Genomic DNA, 27,581 nt, shown 5'->3' on the forward strand with positions numbered 1-27,581 from the left:
TATTGATAATGTAAACATAGGATGTCAACATATAAACTGTGTTATGTACAGTGTTAACATATAATTGAAAAGTACAGTGCCTGCACTCTGAAGGATGGGTGGTGATGTTATAGTCCTGGAGGTGGGAAGTACAGTGCCTGCACTCTGAAGGATGGGTGGTGATGTTACAGTCCTGGAGGTGGGAAGTACAGTGCCTGCACTCTGAAGGATGGGTGGTGATGTTATAGTCCTGGAGGTGGGAAGTACAGTGCCTGCACTCTGAAGGATGGGTGGTGATGTTACAGTCCTGGAGGTGGGAAGTACAGTGCCTGCACTCTGAAGGATGGGTGGTGATGTTATAGTCCTGGAGGTGGGAAGTACAGTGCCTGCACTCTGAAGGATGGGTGGTGATGTTATAGTCCTGGAGGTGGGAAGTACAGTGCCTGCACTCTGAAGGATGGGTGGTGATGTTACAGTCCTGGAGGTGGGAAGTACAGTGCCTGCACTCTGAAGGATGGGTGGTGATGTTACAGTCCTGGAGGTGGGAAGTACAGTGCCTGCACTCTGAAGGATGGGTGGTGATGTTACAGTCCTGGAGGTGGGAAGTACAGTGCCTGCACTCTGAAGGATGGGTGGTGATGTTACAGTCCTGGAGGTGGGAAGTACAGTGCCTGCACTCTGAAGGATGGGTGGTGATGTTATAGTCCTGGAGGTGGGAAGTACAGTGCCTGCACTCTGAAGGATGGGTGGTGATGTTACAGTCCTGGAGGTGGGAAGTACAGTGCCTGCACTCTGAAGGATGGGTGGTGATGTTACAGTCCTGGAGGTGGGAAGTACAGTGCCTGCACTCTGAAGGATGGGTGGTGATGTTATAGTCCTGGAGGTGGGAAGTACAGTGCCTGCACTCTGAAGGATGGGTGGTGATGTTATAGTCCTGGAGGTGGGAAGTACAGTGCCTGCACTCTGAAGGATGGGTGGTGACGTTATACAGTCCTGGAGGTGGGAAGTACAGTGCCTGCACTCTGAAGGATGGGTGGTGATGTTACAGTCCTGGAGGTGGGAAGTACAGTGCCTGCACTCTGAAGGATGGGTGGTGATGTTATAGTCCTGGAGGTGGGAAGTACAGTGCCTGCACTCTGAAGGATGGGTGGTGATGTTATAGTCCTGGAGGTGGGAAGTACAGTGCCTGCACTCTGAAGGATGGGTGGTGATGTTATAGTCCTGGAGGTGGGAAGTACAGTGCCTGCACTCTGAAGGATGGGTGGTGATGTTATAGTCCTGGAGGTGGGAAGTACAGTGCCTGCACTCTGAAGGATGGGTGGTGATGTTACAGTCCTGGAGGTGGGAAGTACAGTGCCTGCACTCTGAAGGATGGGTGGTGATGTTATAGTCCTGGAGGTGGGAAGTACAGTGCCTGCACTCTGAAGGATGGGTGGTGATGTTATAGTCCTGGAGGTGGGAAGTACAGTGCCTGCACTCTGAAGGATGGGTGGTGATGTTATAGTCCTGGAGGTGGGAAGTACAGTGCCTGCACTCTGAAGGATGGGTGGTGATGTTACAGTCCTGGAGGTGGGAAGTACAGTGCCTGCACTCTGAAGGATGGGTGGTGATGTTATAGTCCTGGAGGTGGGAAGTACAGTGCCTGCACTCTGAAGGATGGGTGGTGATGTTATAGTCCTGGAGGTGGGAAGTACAGTGCCTGCACTCTGAAGGATGGGTGGTGATGTTATAGTCCTGGAGGTGGGAAGTACAGTGCCTGCACTCTGAAGGATGGGTGGTGATGTTACAGTCCTGGAGGTGGGAAGTACAGTGCCTGCACTCTGAAGGATGGGTGGTGATGTTATAGTCCTGGAGGTGGGAAGTACAGTGCCTGCACTCTGAAGGATGGGTGGTGATGTTACAGTCCTGGAGGTGGGAAGTACAGTGCCTGCACTCTGAAGGATGGGTGGTGATGTTACAGTCCTGGAGGTGGGAAGTACAGTGCCTGCACTCTGAAGGATGGGTGGTGATGTTATAGTCCTGGAGGTGGGAAGTACAGTGCCTGCACTCTGAAGGATGGGTGGTGATGTTACAGTCCTGGAGGTGGGAAGTACAGTGCCTGCACTCTGAAGGATGGGTGGTGATGTTACAGTCCTGGAGGTGGGAAGTACAGTGCCTGCACTCTGAAGGATGGGTGGTGATGTTACAGTGCACTCTGGAGGTGGGAAGTACAGTGCCTGCACTCTGAAGGATGGGATGTGATGTTACAGTTCTGGAGGTGGGAAGTACAGTACCTGCACTCTGAAGGATGGGTGGTGATGTTACAGTCCTGGAGGTGGGAAGTACAGTGCCTGCACTCTGAAGGATGGGTGGTGATGTTACAGTCCTGGAGGTGGGAAGTACAGTGCCTGCACTCTGAAGGATGGGTGGTGATGTTACAGTCCTGGAGGTGGGAAGTACAGTGCCTGCACTCTGAAGGATGGGTGGTGATGTTACAGTCCTGGAGGTGGGAAGTACAGTGCCTGCACTCTGAAGGATGGGTGGTGATGTTACAGTCCTGGAGGTGGGAAGTACAGTGCCTGCACTCTGAAGGATGGGTGGTGATGTTACAGTCCTGGAGGTGGGAAGTACAGTGCCTGCACTCTGAAGGATGGGTGGTGATGTTACAGTCCTGGAGGTGGGAAGTACAGTGCCTGCACTCAGAAGGATGGGTGGGGATGTTAGTCCTGGAGGTGGGAAGTACAGTGCCTGCACTCTGAAGGATGGGTGGTGATGTTACAGTCCTGGAGGTGGGAAGTACAGTGCCTGCACTCTGAAGGATGGGTGGTGATGTTATAGTCCTGGAGGTGGGAAGTACAGTGCCTGTACTCTGAAGGATGGGTGGTGATGTTACAGTCCTGGAGGTGGGAAGTACAGTGCCTGCACTCTGAAGGATGGGTGGGGATGTTATAGTCCTGGAGGTGGGAAGTACAGTGCCTGCACTCTGAAGGATGGGTGGGGATGTTGCAGTCCTGGAGGTGGGAAGTACAGTGCCTGCACTCTGAAGGATGGGTGGTGATGTTATAGTCCTGGAGGTGGGAAGTACAGTGCCTGCACTCTGAAGGATGGGTGGGGATGTTACAGTCCTGGAGGTGGGAAGTACAGTGCCTGCACTCTGAAGGATGGGTGGTGATGTTACAGTCCTGGAGGTGGGAAGTACAGTGCCTGCACTCTGAAGGATGGGTGGTGATGTTACAGTCCTGGAGGTGGGAAGTACAGTGCCTGCACTCTGAAGGATGGGTGGTGATGTTACAGTCCTGGAGGTGGGAAGTACAGTGCCTGCACTCTGAAGGATGGGTGGTGATGTTACAGTCCTGGAGGTGGGAAGTACAGTGCCTGCACTCTGAAGGATGGGTGGTGATGTTACAGTCCTGGAGGTGGGAAGTACAGTGCCTGCACTCTGAAGGATGGGTGGTGATGTTACAGTCCTGGAGGTGGGAAGTACAGTGCCTGCACTCTGAAGGATGGGTGGTGATGTTACAGTCCTGGAGGTGGGAAGTACAGTGCCTGCACTCTGAAGGATGGGTGGTGATGTTACAGTCCTGGAGGTGGGAAGTACAGTGCCTGCACTCTGAAGGATGGGTGGTGATGTTACAGTCCTGGAGGTGGGAAGTACAGTGCCTGCACTCTGAAGGATGGGTGGTGATGTTACAGTCCTGGAGGTGGGAAGTACAGTGCCTGCACTCTGAAGGATGGGTGGTGATGTTACAGTCCTGGAGGTGGGAAGTACAGTGCCTGCACTCTGAAGGATGGGTGGTGATGTTACAGTCCTGGAGGTGGGAAGTACAGTGCCTGCACTCTGAAGGATGGGTGGTGATGTTACAGTCCTGGAGGTGGGAAGTACAGTGCCTGCACTCTGAAGGATGGATGGTGATGTTACAGTCCTGGAGGTGGGAAGTACAGTGCCTGCACTCTGAAGGATGGGTGGTGATGTTACAGTCCTGGAGGTGGGAAGTACAGTGCCTGCACTCTGAAGGATGGGTGGTGATGTTACAGTCCTGGAGGTGGGAAGTACAGTGCCTGCACTCTGAAGGATGGGTGGTGATGTTACAGTCCTGGAGGTGGGAAGTACAGTGCCTGCACTCTGAAGGATGGGTGGTGATGTTACAGTCCTGGAGGTGGGAAGTACAGTGCCTGCACTCTGAAGGATGGGTGGTGATGTTATAGTCCTGGAGGTGGGAAGTACAGTGCCTGCACTCTGAAGGATGGGTGGTGATGTTACAGTCCTGGAGGTGGGAAGTACAGTGCCTGCACTCTGAAGGATGGGTGGTGATGTTAGAGTCCTGGAGGTGGGAAGTACAGTGCCTGCACTCTGAAGGATGGGTGGTGATGTTACAGTCCTGGAGGTGGGAAGTACAGTGCCTGCACTCTGAAGGATGGGTGGTGATGTTACAGTCCTGGAGGTGGGAAGTACAGTGCCTGCACTCTGAAGGATGGGTGGTGATGTTACAGTCCTGGAGGTGGGAAGTACAGTGCCTGCACTCTGAAGGATGGGTGGTGATGTTACAGTCCTGGAGGTGGGAAGTACAGTGCCTGCACTCTGAAGGATGGGTGGTGATGTTACAGTCCTGGAGGTGGGAAGTACAGTGCCTGCACTCTGAAGGATGGGTGGTGATGTTATAGTCCTGGAGGTGGGAAGTACAGTGCCTGCACTCTGAAGGATGGGTGGTGATGTTACAGTCCTGGAGGTGGGAAGTACAGTGCCTGCACTCTGAAGGATGGGTGGTGATGTTACAGTCCTGGAGGTGGGAAGTACAGTGCCTGCACTCTGAAGGATGGGTGGTGATGTTACAGTCCTGGAGGTGGGAAGTACAGTGCCTGCACTCTGAAGGATGGGTGGTGATGTTACAGTCCTGGAGGTGGGAAGTACAGTGCCTGCACTCTGAAGGATGGGTGGTGATGTTACAGTCCTGGAGGTGGGAAGTACAGTGCCTGCACTCTGAAGGATGGGTGGTGATGTTACAGTCCTGGAGGTGGGAAGTACAGTGCCTGCACTCTGAAGGATGGGTGGTGATGTTACAGTCCTGGAGGTGGGAAGTACAGTGCCTGCACTCTGAAGGATGGGTGGTGATGTTACAGTCCTGGAGGTGGGAAGTACAGTGCCTGCACTCTGAAGGATGGGTGGTGATGTTACAGTCCTGGAGGTGGGAAGTACAGTGCCTGCACTCTGAAGGATGGGTGGTGATGTTACAGTCCTGGAGGTGGGAAGTACAGTGCCTGCACTCTGAAGGATGGGTGGTGATGTTACAGTCCTGGAGGTGGGAAGTACAGTGCCTGCACTCTGAAGGATGGGTGGTGATGTTACAGTCCTGGAGGTGGGAAGTACAGTGCCTGCACTCTGAAGGATGGGTGGTGATGTTACAGTCCTGGAGGTGGGAAGTACAGTGCCTGCACTCTGAAGGATGGGTGGTGATGTTACAGTCCTGGAGGTGGGAAGTACAGTGCCTGCACTCTGAAGGATGGGTGGTGATGTTACAGTCCTGGAGGTGGGAAGTACAGTGCCTGCACTCTGAAGGATGGGTGGTGATGTTACAGTCCTGGAGGTGGGAAGTACAGTGCCTGCACTCTGAAGGATGGGTGGTGATGTTACAGTTCTGGAGGTGGGAAGTACAGTGCCTGCACTCTGAAGGATGGGTGGTGATGTTACAGTTCTGGAGGTGGGAAGTACAGTGCCTGCACTCTGAAGGATGGGTGGTGATGTTACAGTTCTGGAGGTGGGAAGTACAGTGCCTGCACTCTGAAGGATGGGTGGTGATGTTGCAGTTCTGGAGGTGGGAAGTACAGTGCCTGCACTCTGAAGGATGGGTGGTGATGTTACAGTTCTGGAGGTGGGAAGTACAGTGCCTGCACTCTGAAGGATGGGTGGTGATGTTACAGTTCTGGAGGTGGGAAGTACAGTGCCTGCACTCTGAAGGATGGGTGGTGATGTTACAGTCCTGGAGGTGGGAAGTACAGTGCCTGCACTCTGAAGGATGGGTGGTGATGTTACAGTCCTGGAGGTGGGAAGTACAGTGCCTGCACTCTGAAGGATGGGTGGTGATGTTACAGTCCTGGAGGTGGGAAGTACAGTGCCTGCACTCTGAAGGATGGGTGGTGATGTTACAGTCCTGGAGGTGGGAAGTACAGTGCCTGCACTCTGAAGGATGGGTGGTGATGTTACAGTCCTGGAGGTGGGAAGTACAGTGCCTGCACTCTGAAGGATGGGTGGTGATGTTACAGTCCTGGAGGTGGGAAGTACAGTGCCTGCACTCTGAAGGATGGGTGGTGATGTTACAGTCCTGGAGGTGGGAAGTACAGTGCCTGCACTCTGAAGGATGGGTGGTGATGTTACAGTTCTGGAGGTGGGAAGTACAGTGCCTGCACTCTGAAGGATGGGTGGTGATGTTACAGTCCTGGAGGTGGGAAGTACAGTGCCTGCACTCTGAAGGATGGGTGGTGATGTTACAGTCCTGGAGGTGGGAAGTACAGTGCCTGCACTCTGAAGGATGGGTGGTGATGTTACAGTCCTGGAGGTGGGAAGTACAGTGGCACTCTGAAGGATGGGTGGGGATGTTGCAGTCCTGGAGGTGGGAAGTACAGTGCCTGCACTCTGAAGGATAGGTGGTGATGTTACAGTCCTGGAGGTGGGAAGTACAGTGCCTGCACTCTGAAGGATGGGTGGTGATGTTAAGGATGGGTGGCACTCTGAAGGATGTTGACAGTCCTGGAGGTGGGAAGTACAGTGCCTGCACTCTGAAGGATGGGTGGTGATGTTACAGTCCTGGAGGTGGGAAGTACAGTGCCTGCACTCTGAAGGATGGGTGGTGATGTTACAGTCCTGGAGGTGGGAAGTACAGTGCCTGCACTCTGAAGGATGGGTGGGGATGTTACAGTCCTGGAGGTGGGAAGTACAGTGCCTGCACTCTGAAGGATGGGTGGTGATGTTGCAGTCCTGGAGGTGGGAAGTACAGTGCCTGCACTCTGAAGGATGGGTGGTGATGTTGCAGTCATGGAGGTGGGAAGTACAGTGCCTGCACTCTGAAGGATGGGTGGGGATGTTGCAGTCCTGGAGGTGGGAAGTACAGTGCCTGCACTCTGAAGGATGGGTGGTGATGTTACAGTCCTGGAGGTGGGAAGTACAGTGCCTGCACTCTGAAGGATGGGTGGTGATGTTACAGTCCTGGAGGTGGGAAGTACAGTGCCTGCACTCTGAAGGATGGGTGGTGATGTTACAGTTCTGGAGGTGGGAAGTACAGTGCCTGCACTCTGAAGGATGGGTGGTGATGTTGCAGTTCTGGAGGTGGGAAGTACAGTGCCTGCACTCTGAAGGATGGGTGGTGATGTTACAGTTCTGGAGGTGGGAAGTACAGTGCCTGCACTCTGAAGGATGGGTGGTGATGTTACAGTTCTGGAGGTGGGAAGTACAGTGCCTGCACTCTGAAGGATGGGTGGTGATGTTACAGTTCTGGAGGTGGGAAGTACAGTGCCTGCACTCTGAAGGATGGGTGGTGATGTTACAGTTCTGGAGGTGGGAAGTACAGTGCCTGCACTCTGAAGGATGGGTGGTGATGTTGCAGTTCTGGAGGTGGGAAGTACAGTGCCTGCACTCTGAAGGATGGGTGGGGATGCTGCAGTCCTGGAGGTGGGAAGTACAGTGCCTGCACTCTGAAGGATGGGTGGGGATGTTGCCATCCTTGAGGTGGGAAGTACAGTGCCTGCACTCTGAAGGATGGGTGGGGATGTTGCAGTCCTGGAGGTGGGAAGTACAGTGTCTGCACTCTGAAGGATGGGTGGTGATGTTATAGTCCTGGAGGTGGGAAGTACAGTGCCTGCACTCTGAAGGATGGGTGGTGATGTTATAGTCCTGGAGGTGGGAAGTACAGTGCCTGCACTCTGAAGGATGGGTGGTGATGTTATAGTCCTGGAGGTGGGAAGTACAGTGCCTGCACTCTGAAGGATGGGTGGTGATGTTATAGTCCTGGAGGTGGGAAGTACAGTGCCTGCACTCTGAAGGATGGGTGGTGATGTTATAGTCCTGGAGGTGGGAAGTACAGTGCCTGCACTCTGAAGGATGGAAGTGGCCTGCACTCTGAAGGTTATGTTATAGTCCTGGAGGTGGGAAGTACAGTGCCTGTACTCTGAAAGATGGGTGGTGATGTTACAGTCCTGGAGGTGGGAAGTACAGTGCCTGCACTCTGAAGGATGGGTGGTGATGTTGCAGTCCTGGAGGTGGGAAGTACAGTGTCTGCACTCAGAAGGATGGGTGGGGATGTTGCAGTCCTGGAGGTGGGAAGTACAGTGCCTGTACTCTGAAGGATGGGTGGTGATGTTACAGTCCTGGAGGTGGGAAGTACAGTGCCTGCACTCTGAAGGATGGGTGGTGATGTTACAGTCCTGGAGGTGGGAAGTACAGTGCCTGCACTCAGAAGGATGGGTGGTGATGTTACAGTCCTGGAGGTGGGAAGTACAGTGCCTGCACTCTGAAGGATGGGTGGTGATGTTACAGTCCTGGAGGTGGGAAGTACAGTGCCTGCACTCTGAAGGATGGGTGGTGATGTTACAGTCCTGGAGGTGGGAAGTACAGTGCCTGCACTCTGAAGGATGGGTGGTGATGTTACAGTCCTGGAGGTGGGAAGTACAGTGCCTGCACTCTGAAGGATGGGTGGTGATGTTATAGTCCTGGAGGTGGGAAGTACAGTGCCTGCACTCTGAAGGATGGGTGGGGATGTTACAGTCCTGGAGGTGGGAAGTACAGTGCCTGCACTCTGAAGGATGGGTGGGGATGTTGCAGTCCTGGAGGTGGGAAGTACAGTGCCTGCACTCTGAAGGATGGGTGGTGATGTTACAGTCCTGGAGGTGGGAAGTACAGTGCCTGCACTCTGAAGGATGGGTGGGGATGTTGCAGTCCTGGAGGTGGGAAGTACAGTGCCTGCACTCTGAAGGATGGGTGGGGATGTTACAGTCCTGGAGGTGGGAAGTACAGTGCCTGCACTCTGAAGGATGGGTGGTGATGTTACAGTCCTGGAGGTGGGAAGTACAGTGCCTGCACTCTGAAGGATGGGTGGTGATGTTACAGTCCTGGAGGTGGGAAGTACAGTACCTGCACTCTGAAGGATGGGTGGTGATGTTACAGTCCTGGAGGTGGGAAGTACAGTGCCTGCACTCTGAAGGATGGGTGGTGATGTTACAGTCCTGGAGGTGGGAAGTACAGTGCCTGCACTCTGAAGGATGGGTGGGGATGTTGCAGTCCTGGAGGTGGGAAGTACAGTGCCTGCACTCTGAAGGATGGGTGGGGATGTTACAGTCCTGGAGGTGGGAAGTACAGTGCCTGCACTCTGAAGGATGGGTGGTGATGTTATAGTCCTGGAGGTGGGAAGTACAGTGCCTGCACTCTGAAGGATGGGTGGTGATGTTATAGTCCTGGAGGTGGGAAGTACAGTGCCTGCACTCTGAAGGATGGGTGGTGATGTTATAGTCCTGGAGGTGGGAAGTACAGTGCCTGCACTCTGAAGGATGGGTGGTGATGTTACAGTCCTGGAGGTGGGAAGTACAGTGCCTGCACTCTGAAGGATGGGTGGTGATGTTATAGTCCTGGAGGTGGGAAGTACAGTGCCTGCACTCTGAAGGATGGGTGGTGATGTTATAGTCCTGGAGGTGGGAAGTACAGTGCCTGCACTCTGAAGGATGGGTGGGGATGTTACAGTCCTGGAGGTGGGAAGTACAGTGCCTGCACTCTGAAGGATGGGTGGGGATGTTGCAGTCCTGGAGGTGGGAAGTACAGTGCCTGCACTCTGAAGGATGGGTGGGGATGTTACAGTCCTGGAGGTGGGAAGTACAGTGCCTGCACTCTGAAGGATGGGTGGGGATGTTGCAGTCCTGGAGGTGGGAAGTACAGTGCCTGCACTCTGAAGGATGGGTGGGGATGTTACAGTCCTGGAGGTGGGAAGTACAGTGCCTGCACTCTGAAGGATGGGTGGTGATGTTATAGTCCTGGAGGTGGGAAGTACAGTGCCTGCACTCTGAAGGATGGGTGGTGATGTTATAGTCCTGGAGGTGGGAAGTACAGTGCCTGCACTCTGAAGGATGGGTGGTGATGTTATAGTCCTGGAGGTGGGAAGTACAGTGCCTGCACTCTGAAGGATGGGTGTTGATGTTGCAGTCCTGGAGGTGGGAAGTACAGTGCCTGCACTCTGAAGCATGGGTGGGGATGTTGCAGTCCTGGAGGTGGGAAGTACAGTGCCTGCACTCTGAAGGATGGGTGGGGATGTTACAGTCCTGGAGGTGGGAAGTACAGTGCCTGCACTCTGAAGGATGGGTGGTGATGTTATAGTCCTGGAGGTGGGAAGTACAGTGCCTGCACTCTGAAGGATGGGTGGTGATGTTATAGTCCTGGAGGTGGGAAGTACAGTGCCTGCACTCTGAAGGATGGGTGGTGATGTTATAGTCCTGGAGGTGGGAAGTACAGTGCCTGCACTCTGAAGGATGGGTGGTGATGTTTTAGTCCTGGAGGTGGGAAGTACAGTGCCTGCACTCTGAAGGATGGGTGGTGATGTTGTAGTCCTGGAGGTGGGAAGTACAGTGCCTGCACTCTGAAGGATGGGTGGTGATGTTATAGTCCTGGAGGTGGGAAGTACAGTGCCTGCACTCTGAAGGATGGGTGGTGATGTTATAGTCCTGGAGGTGGGAAGTACAGTGCCTGCACTCTGAAGGATGGGTGGGGATGTTGCAGTCCTGGAGGTGGGAAGTACAGTGCCTGCACTCTGAAGCATGGGTGGGGATGTTGCAGTCCTGGAGGTGGGAAGTACAGTGCCTGCACTCTGAAGGATGGGTGGGGATGTTACAGTCCTGGAGGTGGGAAGTACAGTGCCTGCACTCTGAAGGATGGGTGGTGATGTTATAGTCCTGGAGGTGGGAAGTACAGTGCCTGCACTCTGAAGGATGGGTGGTGATGTTATAGTCCTGGAGGTGGGAAGTACAGTGCCTGCACTCTGAAGGATGGGTGGTGATGTTATAGTCCTGGAGGTGGGAAGTACAGTGCCTGCACTCTGAAGGATGGGTGGTGATGTTATAGTCCTGGAGGTGGGAAGTACAGTGCCTGCACTCTGAAGGATGGGTGGTGATGTTATAGTCCTGGAGGTGGGAAGTACAGTGCCTGCACTCTGAAGGATGGGTGGTGATGTTATAGTCCTGGAGGTGGGAAGTACAGTGCCTGCACTCTGAAGGATGGGTGGTGATGTTTTAGTCCTGGAGGTGGGAAGTACAGTGCCTGCACTCTGAAGGATGGGTGGGGATGTTATAGTCCTGGAGGTGGGAAGTACAGTGCCTGCACTCTGAAGGATGGGTGGTGATGTTACAGTCCTGGAGGTGGGAAGTACAGTGCCTGCACTCTGAAGGATGGGTGGTGATGTTATAGTCCTGGAGGTGGGAAGTACAGTGCCTGCACTCTGAAGGATGGGTGGGGATGTTATAGTCCTGGAGGTGGGAAGTACAGTGCCTGCACTCTGAAGGATGGTTGGTGATGTTATAGTCCTGGAGGTGGGAAGTACAGTGCCTGCACTCTGAAGGATGGGTGGGGATGTTATAGTCCTGGAGGTGGGAAGTACAGTGCCTGCACTCTGAAGGATGGGTGGTGATGTTATAGTCCTGGAGGTGGGAAGTACAGTGCCTGCACTCTGAAGGATGGGTGGTGATGTTATAGTCCTGGAGGTGGGAAGTACAGTGCCTGCACTCTGAAGGATGGGTGGTGATGTTATAGTCCTGGAGGTGGGAAGTACAGTGCCTGCACTCTGAAGGATGGGTGGTGATGTTATAGTCCTGGAGGTGGGAAGTACAGTGCCTGCACTCTGAAGGATGGGTGGTGATGTTACAGTCCTGGAGGTGGGAAGTACAGTGCCTGCACTCTGAAGGATGGATGGTGATGTTATAGTCCTGGAGGTGGGAAGTACAGTGCCTACACTCTGAAGGATGGGTGGTGATGTTATAGTCCTGGAGGTGGGAAGTACAGTGCCTGCACTCTGAAGGATGGGTGGTGATGTTATAGTCCTGGAGGTGGGAAGTACAGTGCCTGCACTCTGAAGGATGGGTGGGGATGTTACAGTCCTGGAGGTGGGAAGTACAGTGCCTGCACTCTGAAGGATGGGTGGGGATGTTACAGTCCTGGAGGTGGGAAGTACAGTGCCTGCACTCTGAAGGATGGGTGGGGATGTTATAGTCCTGGAGGTGGGAAGTACAGTGCCTGCAATCTGAAGGATGGGTGGTGATGTTACAGTCCTGGAGGTGGGAAGTACAGTGCCTGCACTCTGAAGGATGGGTGGTGATGTTACAGTCCTGGAGGTGGGAAGTACAGTGCCTGCACTCTGAAGGATGGGTGGTGATGTTATAGTCCTGGAGGTGGGAAGTACAGTGCCTGCACTCTGAAGGATGGGTGGTGATGTTACAGTCCTGGAGGTGGGAAGTACAGTGCCTGCACTCTGAAGGATGGGTGGTGATGTTATAGTCCTGGAGGTGGGAAGTACAGTGCCTGCACTCTGAAGGATATGTGGGGATGTTATAGTCCTGGAGGTGGGAAGTACAGTGCCTGCACTCTGAAGGATGGGTGGTGATGTTACAGTCCTGGAGGTGGGAAGTACAGTGCCTGCACTCTGAAGGATGGGTGGTGATGTTACAGTCCTGGAGGTGGGAAGTACAGTGCCTGCACTCAGAAGGATGGGTGGTGATGTTACAGTCCTGGAGGTGGGAAGTACAGTGCCTGCACTCTGAAGGATGGGTGGTGATGTTATAGTCCTGGAGGTGGGAAGTACAGTGCCTGCACTCTGAAGGATGGGTGGTGATGTTATAGTCCTGGAGGTGGGAAGTACAGTGCCTGCACTCTGAAGGATGGGTGGTGATGTTACAGTCCTGGAGGTGGGAAGTACAGTGCCTGCACTCTGAAGGATGGGTGGTGATGTTATAGTCCTGGAGGTGGGAAGTACAGTGCCTGCACTCTGAAGGATGGGTGGTGATGTTATAGTCCTGGAGGTGGGAAGTACAGTGCCTGCACTCTGAAGGATGGGTGGTGATGTTTTAGTCCTGGAGGTGGGAAGTACAGTGCCTGCACTCTGAAGGATGGGTGGGGATGTTATAGTCCTGGAGGTGGGAAGTACAGTGCCTGCACTCTGAAGGATGGGTGGTGATGTTACAGTCCTGGAGGAGGGAAGTACAGTGCCTGCACTCTGAAGGATGGGTGGTGATGTTATAGTCCTGGAGGTGGGAAGTACAGTGCCTGCACTCTGAAGGATGGGTGGGGATGTTATAGTCCTGGAGGTGGGAAGTACAGTGCCTGCACTCTGAAGGATGGGTGGTGATGTTACAGTCCTGGAGGTGGGAAGTACAGTGCCTGCACTCTGAAGGATGGGTGGTGATGTTATAGTCCTGGAGGTGGGAAGTACAGTGCCTGCACTCACAGTCCTGGAGGTGGGAAGTACAGTGCCTGCACTCTGAAGGATGGGTGGGGATGTTACAGTCCTGGAGGTGGGAAGTACAGTGCCTGCACTCTGAAGGATGGGTGGGGACCTTGTAGTCAGTGGATAATCAAATTGTAATGTCAGCACACCTCTGGAAAGACAGTGATTGAATGAATGATGGTAAATACCCTTTCTTCTTTGGGTCACCCATTTTCATGAGAAATTGCTATCGAGTCAAAAAAATTCAAGTTAGGAATGTGTTGCCATAAATAAAGTTAATTCATAGGCTTGTAATATTATTAGAGTGACACAAATGTACCATGTATATATACAAAACAAACAATTTATTTATTTGCAAAGGTTACAGTGTGTGATTACATTTTATAATTTGTTAGGTACATATGTAATATTAACTACTCCTGTATACATTACTAAAGTTAGAGAGAGAAGCTTTTATTTTTTTGAGGGGGGGAGGCCACCCTTCCTCAGTTGGAAACAGCCAATTGGTGGATCAGGGCCTGATCAACCAGGCTGTTACTGCTGGCTGCACGCAATCCAACATACGAGCCACAGCCCGGCTGGTCAGGTACCGACTTTAGGTGCTTCTCCAGTGCTTGCTTGAACACAGCCAGGGGTCTATTGGTAATTCCTCTAATATATGCAGGCTGGGAGGCAGTTGAACAGTCTCGGGCCCCTGACACTTATTGTATGGTCTCTTAACGTGCTAGTGACACCCCTGCTTTTCATTGGGGGGATGTTGCATCGTCTGCCAAGTCTTTTGCTTTCGTAGTGAGTGATTTTCATGTGCAAGTTCGGTACTAGTCCCTCTAGGATTTTCCAGGTGTATATAATCATGTATTTCTCCCGCCTGTGTTCCAGGGAATACAGGTTCGGGAACCTCAAGCGCTCCCAGTAATTGAGGTGTTTTATCTCCGTTATGCGCGCTGTGAAAGTTCTCTGTACATTTTCTAGGTCAGCAATTTCACCTGCCTTGAAAGGTGCTTTATTATTATAAGCTTTATTATAAATGCTGTAAAACTTGGCCAAGTTATCCTTGATGAAGCAATACTGTACAGGCAGACCCTGCTTATACAGCAGGTTAGGTTCTAGGCTACTGTAGGACCCTGCTTATACAGCAGGTTAGGTTCTAGGCTACCGTAGGACCCTGCTTATACAGCAGGTTAGGTTCTAGGCTACTGTAGGGCCCTGCTTATACAGCAGGTTAGGTTCTAGGCTACTGTAGGGTACTGCTTATACAGCAGGTTAGGTTCTAGGCTACTGTAGGGCCCTGCTTATACAGCAGGTTAGGTTCTAGGCTACTGTAGGGCCTTGCTTATACAGCAGGTTAGGTTCTAGGCTACTGTAGGGTACTGCTTATACAGAAGGTTAGGTTCTAGGCTACTGTAGGGCCCTGCTTATACAGCAGGTTAGGTTCTAGACTACTGTAGGGCCCCGCTTGTACAGCAGGTTAGGTTCTAGGCTACTGTAGGGCCCCGCTTATACAGCAGGTTAGGCTCTAGGCTACTGTAGGGCCCTGCTTATACAGCAGGTTAGGTTCTAGGCTACTGTAGGGCCCTGCTTATACAGCAGGTTAGGTTCTAGGCTACTGTAGGGCCCCACTTATACAGCAGGTTATGTTCTAGGTTACTGTAGGGCCCCGCTTATACAGCAGGTTAAGTTCTAGGCTACTGTAGGGCTCTGCTTATACAGCAGGTTAGGTTCTAGGCTACTGTAGGACCCCGCTGATACAGCAGGTTAGGTTCTAGGCTACTGTAGGGCCCTGCTTATACAGCAGGTTAGGTTCTAGGCTACTGTAGGGCCTTGCTTATACAGCAGGTTAGGTTCTAGGCTACTGTAGGGCCCTGCTTATACAGCAGGTTAGGTTCTAGGCTTCTGTAGGGCCCCACTTATACAGCAGGTTAATTTCTAGGTTACTGTAGGGCCCCACTTATACAGCAGGTTAGGTTCTAGGTTACTGTAAGGCCCCACTTATACAGCAGGTTAGGTTCTAGGCTACTGTAGGGCCCCTCTTATACAGCAGGTTAGGTTCTAGGCTACTGTAGGGGCCCACTTATACAGCAGGTTAGGTTCTAGGCTACTGTAGGGCCCTGCTTATACAGCAGGTTAGATTCTAGGCTACTGTAGGGCCCTGCTTATACAGCAGGTTAGGTTCTAGGCTACTGTAGGGCCCTGCTTATACAGCAGGTTAGGTTCTAGGCTACTGTAGGGCCCTGCTTATACAGCAGGTTATGTTCTAGGCTACTGTAGGGCCCTGCTTATACAGCAGGTTATGTTCTAGGCTACTGTAGGGCCCTGCTTATACAGCAGGTTAGGTTCTAGGCTACTGTAGGGCCCAGCTTATACAGCAGGTTAGGTTCTAGGCTACTGTAGGGCCCCGCTGATACAGCAGGTTAGGTTCTAGGCTACTGTAGGGCCCTGCTTATACAGAAGGTTAGGTTCTAGGCTACTGTAGGGCCTTGCTTATACAGCAGGTTAGGTTCTAGTCTACTATAGGGCCCTGCTTATACAGCAGGTTAGGTTCTAGGCTACTGTAGGGCCCTGCTTATACAGCAGGTTAGGTTCTAGGCTACTGTAGGGCCCCGCTGATACAGCAGGTTAGGTTCTAGGCTACTGTAGGGCCCTGCTTATACAGCAGGTTAGGTTCTAAGCTATTGTAGGGCCCTGCTTATACAGCAGGTTAGGTTCTAGGCTACTGTAGGGCCCTGCTTATACAGCAGGTTAGGTTCTAGGCTTCTGTAGGGCCTCACTTATACAGCAGGTTAGGTTCTAGGCTACTGTAGGGCCCTGCTTATACAGCAGGTTAGGTTCTAGGCTACTGTAGGGCCCCGTTTATACAGCAGATTAGGTTCTAGGCTACTGTAGGGCCCCGCTTATACAGCAGGTTAGGTTCTAGGCTACTGTAGGGCCCCTTATACAGCAGGTTAGGTTCTAGGCTACTGTAGGGCCCCGTTTATACAGCAGGTTAGGTTCTAGGCTACTGTAGGGCCCCGCTTATACAGCAGGTTAGGTTCTAGGCTTCTGTAGGACCCTGCTTATACACCAGGTTAGGTTCTAGGCTACTGTAGGGCCCTGCTTATACAGCAGGTTAGGTTCTAGGCTACTGTAGGGCTTTGCTTATACAGCAGGTTAGGTTCTAGGCTACTGTAGGGCCCCGCTTATACAGCAGGTTAGGTTCTAGGCTACTGTAGGGCCCTGCTTATACAGCAGGTTAGGTTCTAGGCTACTGTAGGGCCCCGCTTATACAGCAGGTTAGGTTCTAGGCTACTGTAGGGCCCCGCTTATACAGCAGGTCAGATTCTAGGCTACTGTAAGGCCCCGCTTATACAGCAGGTTAGGTTCTACGCTACTGTAGGGCCCTGCTTATAATACAGCAGGTTAGGTTCTAGGCTACTGTAGGGCCCTGCTTATACAGCAGGTTAGGTTCTAGGCTATTGTAGGGCCCTGCTTATACAGCAGGTTAGGTTCCAAGCTACTGTAGGACCCAGCTGATACAGCAGGTTTGGTTCCGAGCTACTGTAGGACCCAGCTGATACAGCAGGTTTGGTTCCGAGCTACTGTAGGACCCCGCTGATACAGCAGGTTAGGTTCCGAGCTACTGTAGGACCCCGCTGATACAGCAGGTTAGGTTCCGAGCTACTGTAGGACCCCGCTTATACAGCAGGTTAGGTTCTGGGCTACTTTAGGACCCCGCTTGTATAGCAGGTTAAGTTCTAGATTACTGTAGGGGCCCTGCTTATACAGCAGGTTAGGTACCGAGCTACTGTAGGACCCTGCTGATACAGCAGGTTAGGTTCCGAGCTACTGTACTACCCCGCTGATACAGCAGGTTAGGTTCCGAGCTACTGTAGGACCCCGCTGATACAGCAGGTTAGGCTCCAGGCTACTGTAGGACCCTGCTTATACAGCAGGTTAGGTTCCAGGCTACTGTAGGGCCCTTCTTATACAGCAGGTTAGGTTTCAGGCTACTTTAGGGCCCTGCTTATATAGCAGGTTAGGTTTTGGACTACTGTAGGGCTCTGCTTATACAGCAGGTTAGTTTCCGAGCTTCTGCATGGCTACTGCAGGTTAGGTTCTAGATTACTGTAGGGGCCCTACTTATACAGCAGGTTAGGTTCCGAGCTACTGTAGGACCCTGCTGATACAGCAGGTTAGGTTCCGAGCTACTGTACGAGCCCGCTGATACAGCAGGTTAGGTTCTGGGCTACTGTAGGTCCCTGCTGATACAGCAGGTTAGGTTCCAGGCTACTGTAGGGCCCCGCTTATACAGCAGGTTAGGTTCTAGGCTACTGTAGGGCCCTGCTTATACAGCAGGTTAGGTTCTAGGCTATTGTAGGGCCCTGCTTATACAGCAGGTTAGGTTCCAAGCTACTGTAGGACTCCGCTGATACAGCAGGTTTGGTACCGAGCTACTGTAGGACCCAGCTGATACAGCAGGTTTGGTTCCGAGCTACTGTAGGACCCCGCTGATACAGCAGGTTAGGTTCCGAGCTACTGTAGGACCCCGCTGATACAGCAGGTTAGTTTCCGAGCTACTGTAGGATCCCGCTGATACAGCAGGTTAGGTTCTGGGCTACTTTAGGACCCTGCTTATATAGCAGGTTAGGTTCTAGATTACTGTAGGGGCCCTGCTTATACAGCAGGTTAGGTTTCAGGCTACTGTAGGGCCCTGCTTATATAGCAGGTTAGGTTCTGGACTACTGTAGGGCTCTGCTTATACAGCAGGTTAGTTTCCGAGCTACTGCAGGTTAGGTTCTAGATTACTGTAGGGGCCCTGCTTATACAGCAGGTTAGGTTCCGAGCTACTGTAGGACCCTGCTGATACAGCAGGCTAGGTTCCGAGCTACTGTACGTCCCCGCTGATACAGCAGGTTAGGTTCCAGGCTACTGTAGAGCCCCGCTTATACAGCAGGTTAGGTTATGGGCTACTGTAGGACCCCACTGATACAGCAGGTTAGGTTCCAGGCTACTGTAGGGACCTGCTTATACAGCAGGTTAGGTTCCAGGCTGCTGTACGGCCTCACTTATACAGCACATCAGGTTCTGGACTACTGTAAGTCCCCACTTGTTCAGCAGGTTAGGTTCTGGGCTGCTGCCTGAAAGCGAGACAAAACCTACTATGTACATGCTGTTTGGAAACAGAACTTCAAGTATCCAGCTTAACATATTGATCAATGGTTCCCCCATTACAACACACAGTGAGGGCAGATTTTTAGGTCTTCACCTTGACTGCACATCCAACACATAGGCAAGGTCTCCAAAACAGTAGGAATCCTCTCCAAAATATGGTACTATGTACCCCAAATGACTCTACTTACACTATACTGCCCTCTAATCTACCTTCACCTCGGCTATGGTATTTGTGCTTGGGGATCTACTACGACCAATCACCTTAAACCATTAATAACCCAACAAAAAGCAGCTGTGTGGATGATCACCAATTTCTGTACCAGACAACAGGCCTAATATTCACCTTGAATAGTGCAGATATTGAGGATATCACATATAAAAGACCCCTTGGGGCCAGTGATGATGTGGCTCTGAGTTTCGAACACAGTAGAGTTACAAGTGGAGAGGAAAGCAGGAAGGGCAGGACGAATGAAGCCAAACTACAAGAGAGGGGACTACACAGGCATGAAGAATTTCCTGCTGATATTATACTGATATTATTATACTGATATACCGATATATTAATATCGTTATTATACCGACATCATTATTATAGTGATATACCGATATATTAATATCGTTATTATACCGATATCATCATTATTATACTGATATGCTGATCACTTTACTGATATCATTATACTGACATAAGTAATATACCGATATATTAATATTATACTGACATCAATATTGTATCGATATTATTATACTGATTGCTGTATAGCCCTTGTGGCTTAGCGCTTCTTTTTGATTATAATAATAATAATTATACTGATATCAGTATTATTGATTAGTTGGCCGGAAATACTGGTGACACATATTGTGTCTAATATTACTTTATTACATCGGAAATAATTTATTTTTTTTTTTTTTGGGGGGGGGGTTTATCGTAAGTATTTGGCACATGTTAGTACAGTAGGGCCCCACTTATACTGTTAGGTTCCAGGCTGTCGCCGGAAAGCAGACATCACCGGAAGGCAGAACGCCATTTTTTTTTCATTTATGAATGCATATAAATGCCAGACAACAAGTTTTCACTAAATTATATTAAGTTAGTAATAGATCCAGGCATTAAAAACACAAAGTAAAATACATTCACAGTAAATTCATTACTTATCTTAAAGTATTTGTAATGTTAATGTAGGGAGAGAGGTGAGTAGTACTTATTTGTAGGAAGTCAGTGTAGGCAGCAGGTAGGTGTTGCCCGCCTGGGCTACACCTACCGGCTACCTACACTGTAGCCCAGAGCCATATTATTAACATCGACATAACTTGTTCACTGAATTTAATCATTTCTAACAACTACCTTTAAATGCCATCATAAACGAAGGTAGAAGTAATGAATTCATGCTGAAAATTGTAAACAAAAGTGGAGTGGGGGGAGTGGCTGGGCCAAACGCAGATTCATACACGTTTTCTCTGATGGCTGAGCAGAGAAAAGGTAATGTTGTCCCTCCACCCGGCTCCACACAGCTCCACAAGTATTATTATCAGAGCACACAAAATATGCAATAAATGCCACACAATAAGTTTACACTAACTTATATTAAGTTAGCAATAGAAATAGGCATTAAAAACAATAAAATGTAAGATACACACGGAGTACACTTATTACTTACCTTAAAATATTAATATTAATAATGTGTGAGAGGTGAGTGGCAGGGAGTTTATTGAATAAAATCAGAATGGCACACCATCATCCTCTAACTTGGCACTTAAATCAAGAGGCTTACGACTTCTCTTTTTATTACAGCTAACCTTAGATGCCATCGTCAGTGAGAGCCAACTAGTTAACGAAAGAGTAAACGAGAGAGAGAACAATATACAGAGTTGAGAAAATGTAAGAACACAAACTGAACAGGTAGTGGACGATCACTTGGTCAGGCGAAATAAATGCGTATTAATATGTGTCTACTTTTAGTTCATTCACGTCCATTTGTAAGAGTTTGTAAAACATTTACCCCAATATTTTTTATTATAATAATAATTACCTCACAATACAAATACTCTTACATTGTGTACAAGTTAGTTCAGAATAAACAAACAGCAACACACCATTTTTAGAGTGAATGAAGATAATAATAATAATAATAATAATAATAATAATAATAATAGTATTATTATTATTATTATTATTATTATTATTATTATTATTATTATTATAAAAAGCACTAAACCCACAAGGGTCGTGAATTGCTATATATAGAGTAAAGGCATACGAAAAGAATATTTTTCTACATTTATCCCCCAGTGTTTGACTAGAGAAGCTGTATAGCCCTTGTGGGTTAGCGCTTCTTTTTGATTATAATAATAATAATAATTGACTAGAGAAAACGTAATTCTTCCAACACTATCTACACAGCTGCTTTGTAAACAAGTCTCATATTTACATCAATTTTTATTCTGTGAGTGCATGTATCATGTTTATATGCTATGTAACAGATTTCATATATAATTTTGAGGAAAATATCATAGATGGGTTAATGAAAATGCCTATATTGATGTAAAATAAGACATTTAGTGTGCCCAAGAGTGATTATTATTACGTAGTACTGGCGTCATGAGTAGAGAGAGACTTTGTGATTTTAATGTGTACCTGCACACCAGCACAGTGTGTAAGTATATTTAGGTACAGGTACACATAAGTATAATTATCAGAGTACATATAAAATATGCAGTAACTTTAAAACACTTGAAATTTTGGAAAGTTTCCTGACATAATAGATGACGTCATGGAAAATGTAAACAAACCGGGTGGGGGGTGCCGTACTTCAAAGACCGCTTGCCGTATAGCAAATTTTGGTCATAATTTGACATTGCCGTATTAGAGGAACGCCGTAAGGCGAAACACCGTAAAGCGGGGCCTTACTGTATTTATGATGATTGTACATAGGTGTACCTCTGACTAAATAAGCTTATGTGCAAACGACATTTTTGTACCACACAAAAAAAATAAAAATTTGAATTATACCGACTTACTTCAGCCCGTTACTACACTTTAAATATTCGTTTATAATTTGTAGTTTCTGGGGCTCTTGATTCAAGGAACTGGCCAAGATCTTATTCCCCCTTCCCGCTGATCGAACCTGGTTGCCTCCCATTCTGCCAGGCTCTGTGTGACCCATACGGGTTTAGCACTCCCCCATTAAAAAATGTGCTTTTTTTAAATTCGGTTTTACTAGGATTATTGTGCTTTTTCAAGTGGGAGAGGATGATTTAATGCTGATGGAAGGGCTCTTGATCCAGGGAAGTGGAGCTACTTCCTGTCTTCCTAGGATCAAACCTGCTTGCCTACATTCCTACGAGTTTAGTTCACCAAAATTTATAATTTTGTTACGGATCAGTCAACCTCATGTTTGTCTCCATGTGGGTTATTATTGAGCATTTTATTACGGGTTTAGCTCTCTGGTGATTAAGACACATGTACAACAGTTTGGTATCTATTATTGAAACTGTTCACCTACACAGTCCCCTCAAGGCAGGTTCCTTGACGCTGGTGAGGGGCTCCTGATCTAGGGAATTAGATCTGTGCTCCGGTTCCCTGAATTGAGTCTGAATACCTTCCATCCCCCCCCCCCATCCATACATGCGCTGTATAAGCCTACGAGTTTAGCGCTCCCCATGATTATTATAATCATAATCACCTATACAGCAGGCTTCTTCAGTAACATACAGCGCTGTATAGCCCTTGTGGCTTAGCGCTTCTTTTTTATTATAATAATAATTCAGTAACATACAGAGGCAGCAGGTGTAGCAGTGATATGAAGATAATAATATATAATAATATATTTACTACATGTACAAGGCATATAGACCATAGCTGACATCAATGACACACTACCATATATAAAGCCGCTAGTTATGAACAGCATTTTGGGCAAATTAGGTCAGTTTTGTCCCAGGATGCGACCCACACCAGTCCACTAACACCCAGATACCCATTTTACTGATGGGGTACATAGACAACTGGTGTAAGGAAACACGCCCAATGTTTTCACCCTTGCTGTGAATCAAACGCGAACCCTCGCTGTGTGAAGCAAGAGCTTTTACTGCCAGGCCACGTGGCCATCATTCTTGGATAAGTAGTTAAATTATTTAAGGTGGTCAGTACCTCAGCCCGGAGAAGAGTTCAGCTCATATATATTGTACCAAACCATGCAGCTGAACTCTTCACGGCTGAAGGACTGACCACCTCAAATACTGTTTCTCCAAGGTGATGGACTGATTACATCATCTTCATTTTACTACTACACCTGGCTCTGTATGTAACTGAAGAAGCCTACTGTGTAGGCGAAAAGTTTCAACAGTAAAGATGCCCAACTGTTGCACATGTCTTAATCATCAACTTGTTAGTATTTTATTAAATTTTCAACATACAGCTCCAATATTCATAATAATAATAATATCCCTAAGGGGATTAGCGCTTCCCCTCACCTACCTGGAATATACCTGAAGTGTGTTCTGGGGGTCGGTGCCCCTGCGGTTTGGTCCATGACCCAGCCTCATGTTGTTAGGTAAGACACATATGCAACAGTTAGGTATCTTTATTGTGAAACGTTTCGCCTACACAGTAGGCTTCTTCAGTCAAGTACAGGAAAGGTTGATAGAAGCAGAAGATACTTGAAGACGATGTAATCAGTCCATCACCCTTAAAGTTTTGAGGTGGTCAGTCCCTCAGTCTGGAGAAGAGCATTGTCCCATAGTATGAAACAATATGGAGAAGAAGTGACAGGATGGAGCTTTTATAGCGCCAAGAGGTGAGACGTAGGAGAGGTAAGAACTCAGATGTTGAGAGGTCCCTCTCAAATCCAGCCCCTCTCACTAGTGGAAGTTGTCGAAGTTGATTGCAGGTCTGTACCAAGATACCCTTGTGTTGCAGTGTCTGACAGATTGAACATTAAAATGGTATAAAATACCGACAGGTTGTTAGGTAAGACACATATGCAACAGTTAGGTATCTTTATTGTGAAACGTTTCGCCTACACAGTAGGCTTCTTCAGTCAAGTACAGGAAAGGTTGATAGAAGCAGAAGATACTTGAAGACGATGTAATCAGTCCATCACCCTTAAAGTTTTGAGGTGGTCAGTCCCTCAGTCTGGAGAAGAGCATTGTCCCATAGTATGAAACAATATGGAGAAGAAGTGACAGGATGGAGCTTTTATAGCGCCAAGAGGTGAGACGTAGGAGAGGTAAGAACTCAGATGTTGAGAGGTCCCTCTCAACGTTTCACAATAAAGATACCTAACTGTTGCATATGTGTCTTACCTAACAACCTGTCGGTATTTTATACCATTTTAATGTTCAACCCAGCCTCATGGTGGATCAAGGCCTGATCAACCAGGCTGTTACTGCTAGCCACATGCAGTCCAACGTACAAACCACAGCCTGACTTTTCAGGAGCTGACTTTAGGAACCTGTCCAAATTCCCTCTTCAAGACAGTCTAGAGTCAATTGGTAATCCCCCTTATGTATGGTGGAAGGCTATTGAATAGTTTTTGGCCCATAACACTTACCTATTGTGTTGTTTCTCAGTGTACTCGTGGCACCCCTGCTTTTCATTGGGGATATTTTATGATCTGCTGAATCTTGTTCTCATAGTGAGTGATTTCTGTATGTAGATTTGGGACCAGTCCCTCTAGCATTTTATAATTATATAAATAATGAAATAAAACACCATTAGATGTTCCAGCTGTTGTTTGTAAATAGTGAAGAAAGTTAGTCATAAACAGCTGTTAAACCCATATGGTTCATTAGCTGGAAACAGTTGGACGTGTTTCCTCAAGACATCTGTTGTCCATGTTCACCTAGCAGTAAACCGGGTACCTGAGTGTTAATGGACTGCTGTGGGTCGCATCCTGGGGGCAAAATTGACCTAATTTACCCAAAATGCTCTGTATAACAAGTGGCTTTCTGTATAGTAGTATGTCATTAATGTCAGCTTTGGTATGTATACCTTGTACCGTTGTACGTATATGTACTTGTAGAAATAAATATTATTATTATATACTATGTGAGAGACTACCAGTAGAAAAATTCTTTGTATTAAAACCTACCTGGAGTTTACCTGGAGAGAGTTCCGGGGGTCAACACCCCCGCGGCCCGGTCTGTGACCAGGCCTCCTGGTGGATCAGAGCCTGATCAACCAGGCTGTTACTGCTGGCTGCATGCAAACCAACGTACGAGCCACAGCCCGGCTGATCAGGAACCGACTTTAGGTGCTTGTCCAGTGCCAGCTTGAAGACTGCCAGGGGTCTGTTGGTAATCCCCCTTATGTATGCTGGGAGGCAGTTGAACAGTCTCGGGCCCCTGACACTTATTGTATGGTCTCTTAACGTGCTAGTGACACCCCTGCTTTTCATTGGGGGGATGTTGCATCATCTGCCAAGTCTTTTGCTTTCATAGTGAGTGATTTTCGTGTGCAAGTTCGGTACTAGTCCCTCTAGGATATTCCAGGTGTATATAATCATGTATCTCTCCCGCCTGCATTCCAGGGAATACAGGTTCAGGAACCTCAAGCGCTCCCAGTAATTGAGGTGTTTTATCTCCGTTATGCGCCCCGTGAAGGTTCTCTGTACATTTTCTAGGTCAGCAATTTCACCTGCCTTGAAAGGTGCTGTTAGTGTGCAGCAATATTCCAGCCTAGATAGAACAAGTGACCTGAAGAGTGTCATCATGGGCTTGGCATCCCTCGTTTTGAAGGTTCTCATTATCCATCCTGTCATTTTTCTAGCAGATGCGATTGATACAATGTTATGGTCCTTGAAGGTGAGATCCTCCGACATGATCACTCCCAGGTCTTTGACGTTGGTGTTTCGCTCTATTTTGTGGCCAGAATTTGTTTTGTACTCTGATGAAGATTTAATTTCCTCGTGTTTACCATATCTGAGTAATTGAAATTTCTCATGGTTGAACTTCATATTGTTTTCTGCAGCCCACTGAAAGATTTGGTTGATGTCCGCCTGGAGCCTTGCAGTGTCTTCAATGGTATGGTCATGTGTTCTGTTGAGGTTGGTAAGGAGACGTTGGAGGGGAGGGTTTATATCAGAGTTAAGTGTTCTATGTATGTAGTAGGTGCAGTAATAAGTATGGATGTTTTGTATGGTGAGTAGGTTTAGTTTTGAATATTGGTGGAATGTGCTGCCTGTAGTGGGAATTTGTTATCATTCTGACTGCAGCCTTTTGTTGGGTAATTAGTGGTCTGAGATGGTTTATTGTTGTTGAGCCCCATGCACAAATTCCATAGGTGAGATAGGGGTAAATAAGTGAGTGATATAGGGCCAGGAGGGCTGACTGTGGAACATAGTACCGTATCTTCGATAGTATGCCTACGGTCTTGGATTTTTTTTTTGGAAATTTGTTGTATATGTGTTTGAAATTTGAGTCTATTATCAAGGTGGATTCCTAAGAATTTTCCCTCTGTGAGTTTTGTGATTGGTGATCCATTTATCATTATGTTAAGAGGGACATCTGTAGCTCTGTTACCAAACTGAATGTAGTAGGTTTTGTCAATGTTTAGAGTAAGTTTGTTGGTCCTCATCCAGGTTGATATTTTCTGTAATTCGGTATTTACAGTATTGGCTAGCGTGACTGGGCTCGGGTGAGAGAATACGTATGTAGTGTCATCTGCAAATAGTGTGGGTTTGAGTAGTTGCGATGCATTTGGTAGGTCATTTATGTATATGAGAAAGAGAAGAGGGCCTAGGACACTTCCCTGTGGGACACCAACTGTAATTGGCTGTGCAGAAGAGTTTGCCCCATTTGTGTACACATATTGGCTTCTGTTGCTGAGGTATGACTTTAGGTAGTTGAGGGAGTGTCCTCTTATACCATAGTGCGACAATTTTATGTGGAGCAAGTCATGGTCAACTGTATCAAAAGTTTTACGTAAGTCAATGAAGATCCCCAGTGGTGCTTCTTTTTTCTCTATTGCTGTATAAATATGTTCTAGCATTTGGATAATAGCATCATTAGTATTTTTATTAGGCCTGAACCCAAATTGACAGGGGTTGAGTATGTTGTGGGAGATGAGGTAGGAATAGATACGCTTATGGATTAATTTTTCAAAGATTTTAGACAGAGGGTGTAAGTTGGATATTGTCCTACAGTTATTCAAGTCTGTGTGGTCTCCTCCTATATGGATCGGGGTGACCCTTGCTATTTTGAGAACTGTAGGAAAGGTAGAGGATTCAGTGGATTTGTTAAAGAGTGTTGCAATGATTGGTGATAGCACCTGTGACACTTTTTTGTATATAATGGATGGTAAGGTATTTAAATCTGCCTTGTTTTTTAGTTTGTTGATAATAATGGAGACTTCAGTTGGGTTAGTCGGAGCTAGGAATAGTGTGTTCGGGTAGTTGCCAGTGAGGTAGTCATTGGGTGGGGTATCTGAGCTTGGGATTTTATTGGCAAGGTTTTTTCCTATAGTGGAGAAGAAATCATTGAGTCTGTTTGTTGTTTCAGTAAGTGGGAATTGGGGTTCATCTGGTTTTGTTAATTCAATTTCACTATTTCATGTTATCTTTTTTGTTCCTAGTATTTCTGATAGGGTTTTCCAGGTCTTTTTTATGTCACCTCATAAGTTGGATAATCTGTTCTCATAATACAATTTTTTAGTCCTTCTTATCAGGCTGGTTAGGATTGACGAGTAACGTTTTGTTTGGTCTCTGGTTATGTGACCCATTCTGTACTGTTTTTCGTATAGGTGCCTTGTATTTATGGATTTGAGGATACTGGGTGTTAGCCAGGGACTGCTCAGTCTCTTCACAGTCATCTGTTTAGTTTTTTTTAGGGCAATGCTTGTTATAGAGGTATTGGGTCTTTTTTAGAAAATTATTAATACATTCATCAATATCTGTATAGATTTCTAGCTCAGTGTGCCAATCAATGTTTGTCACTGCTGCTGTGAAGTTATTGATAGCTGCCTCATTGTGAAGTCTGAAAGTGATTTTAGTAGTGTCTAGGGGTAATTTGCCAAGG

General features: G+C 48.2%; 1 protein-coding gene across 5 annotated transcripts in view; it reads left to right on the forward strand.

Moving 5' to 3' along the window:
- Window positions 1-27,581, forward strand: part of LOC128687674 (T-cell activation inhibitor, mitochondrial) — an 82,993-nt gene that overhangs the window by 46,017 nt on the left and 9,395 nt on the right. For 2 of the 5 annotated variants that reach the window (XM_053775261.2, XM_053775264.2), the window contains exon 10: window positions 20,359-21,573. The exons of the other annotated variants lie outside the window; for them this stretch is intronic. In XM_053775261.2, coding sequence (XP_053631236.2) covers window positions 20,359-20,439 — 81 coding nt within the window. In that variant the 3' untranslated portion in view covers window positions 20,440-21,573. Of the gene's footprint in view, window positions 1-20,358; window positions 21,574-27,581 lie in introns of those variants that run through there. 5 annotated transcript variants of the gene reach the window in all.

This window comes from Cherax quadricarinatus, chromosome 11, assembly GCF_038502225.1.
Source record: "Cherax quadricarinatus isolate ZL_2023a chromosome 11, ASM3850222v1, whole genome shotgun sequence".
In the NCBI taxonomy this organism is placed as follows: Eukaryota; Metazoa; Arthropoda; class Malacostraca; order Decapoda; family Parastacidae; genus Cherax; species Cherax quadricarinatus.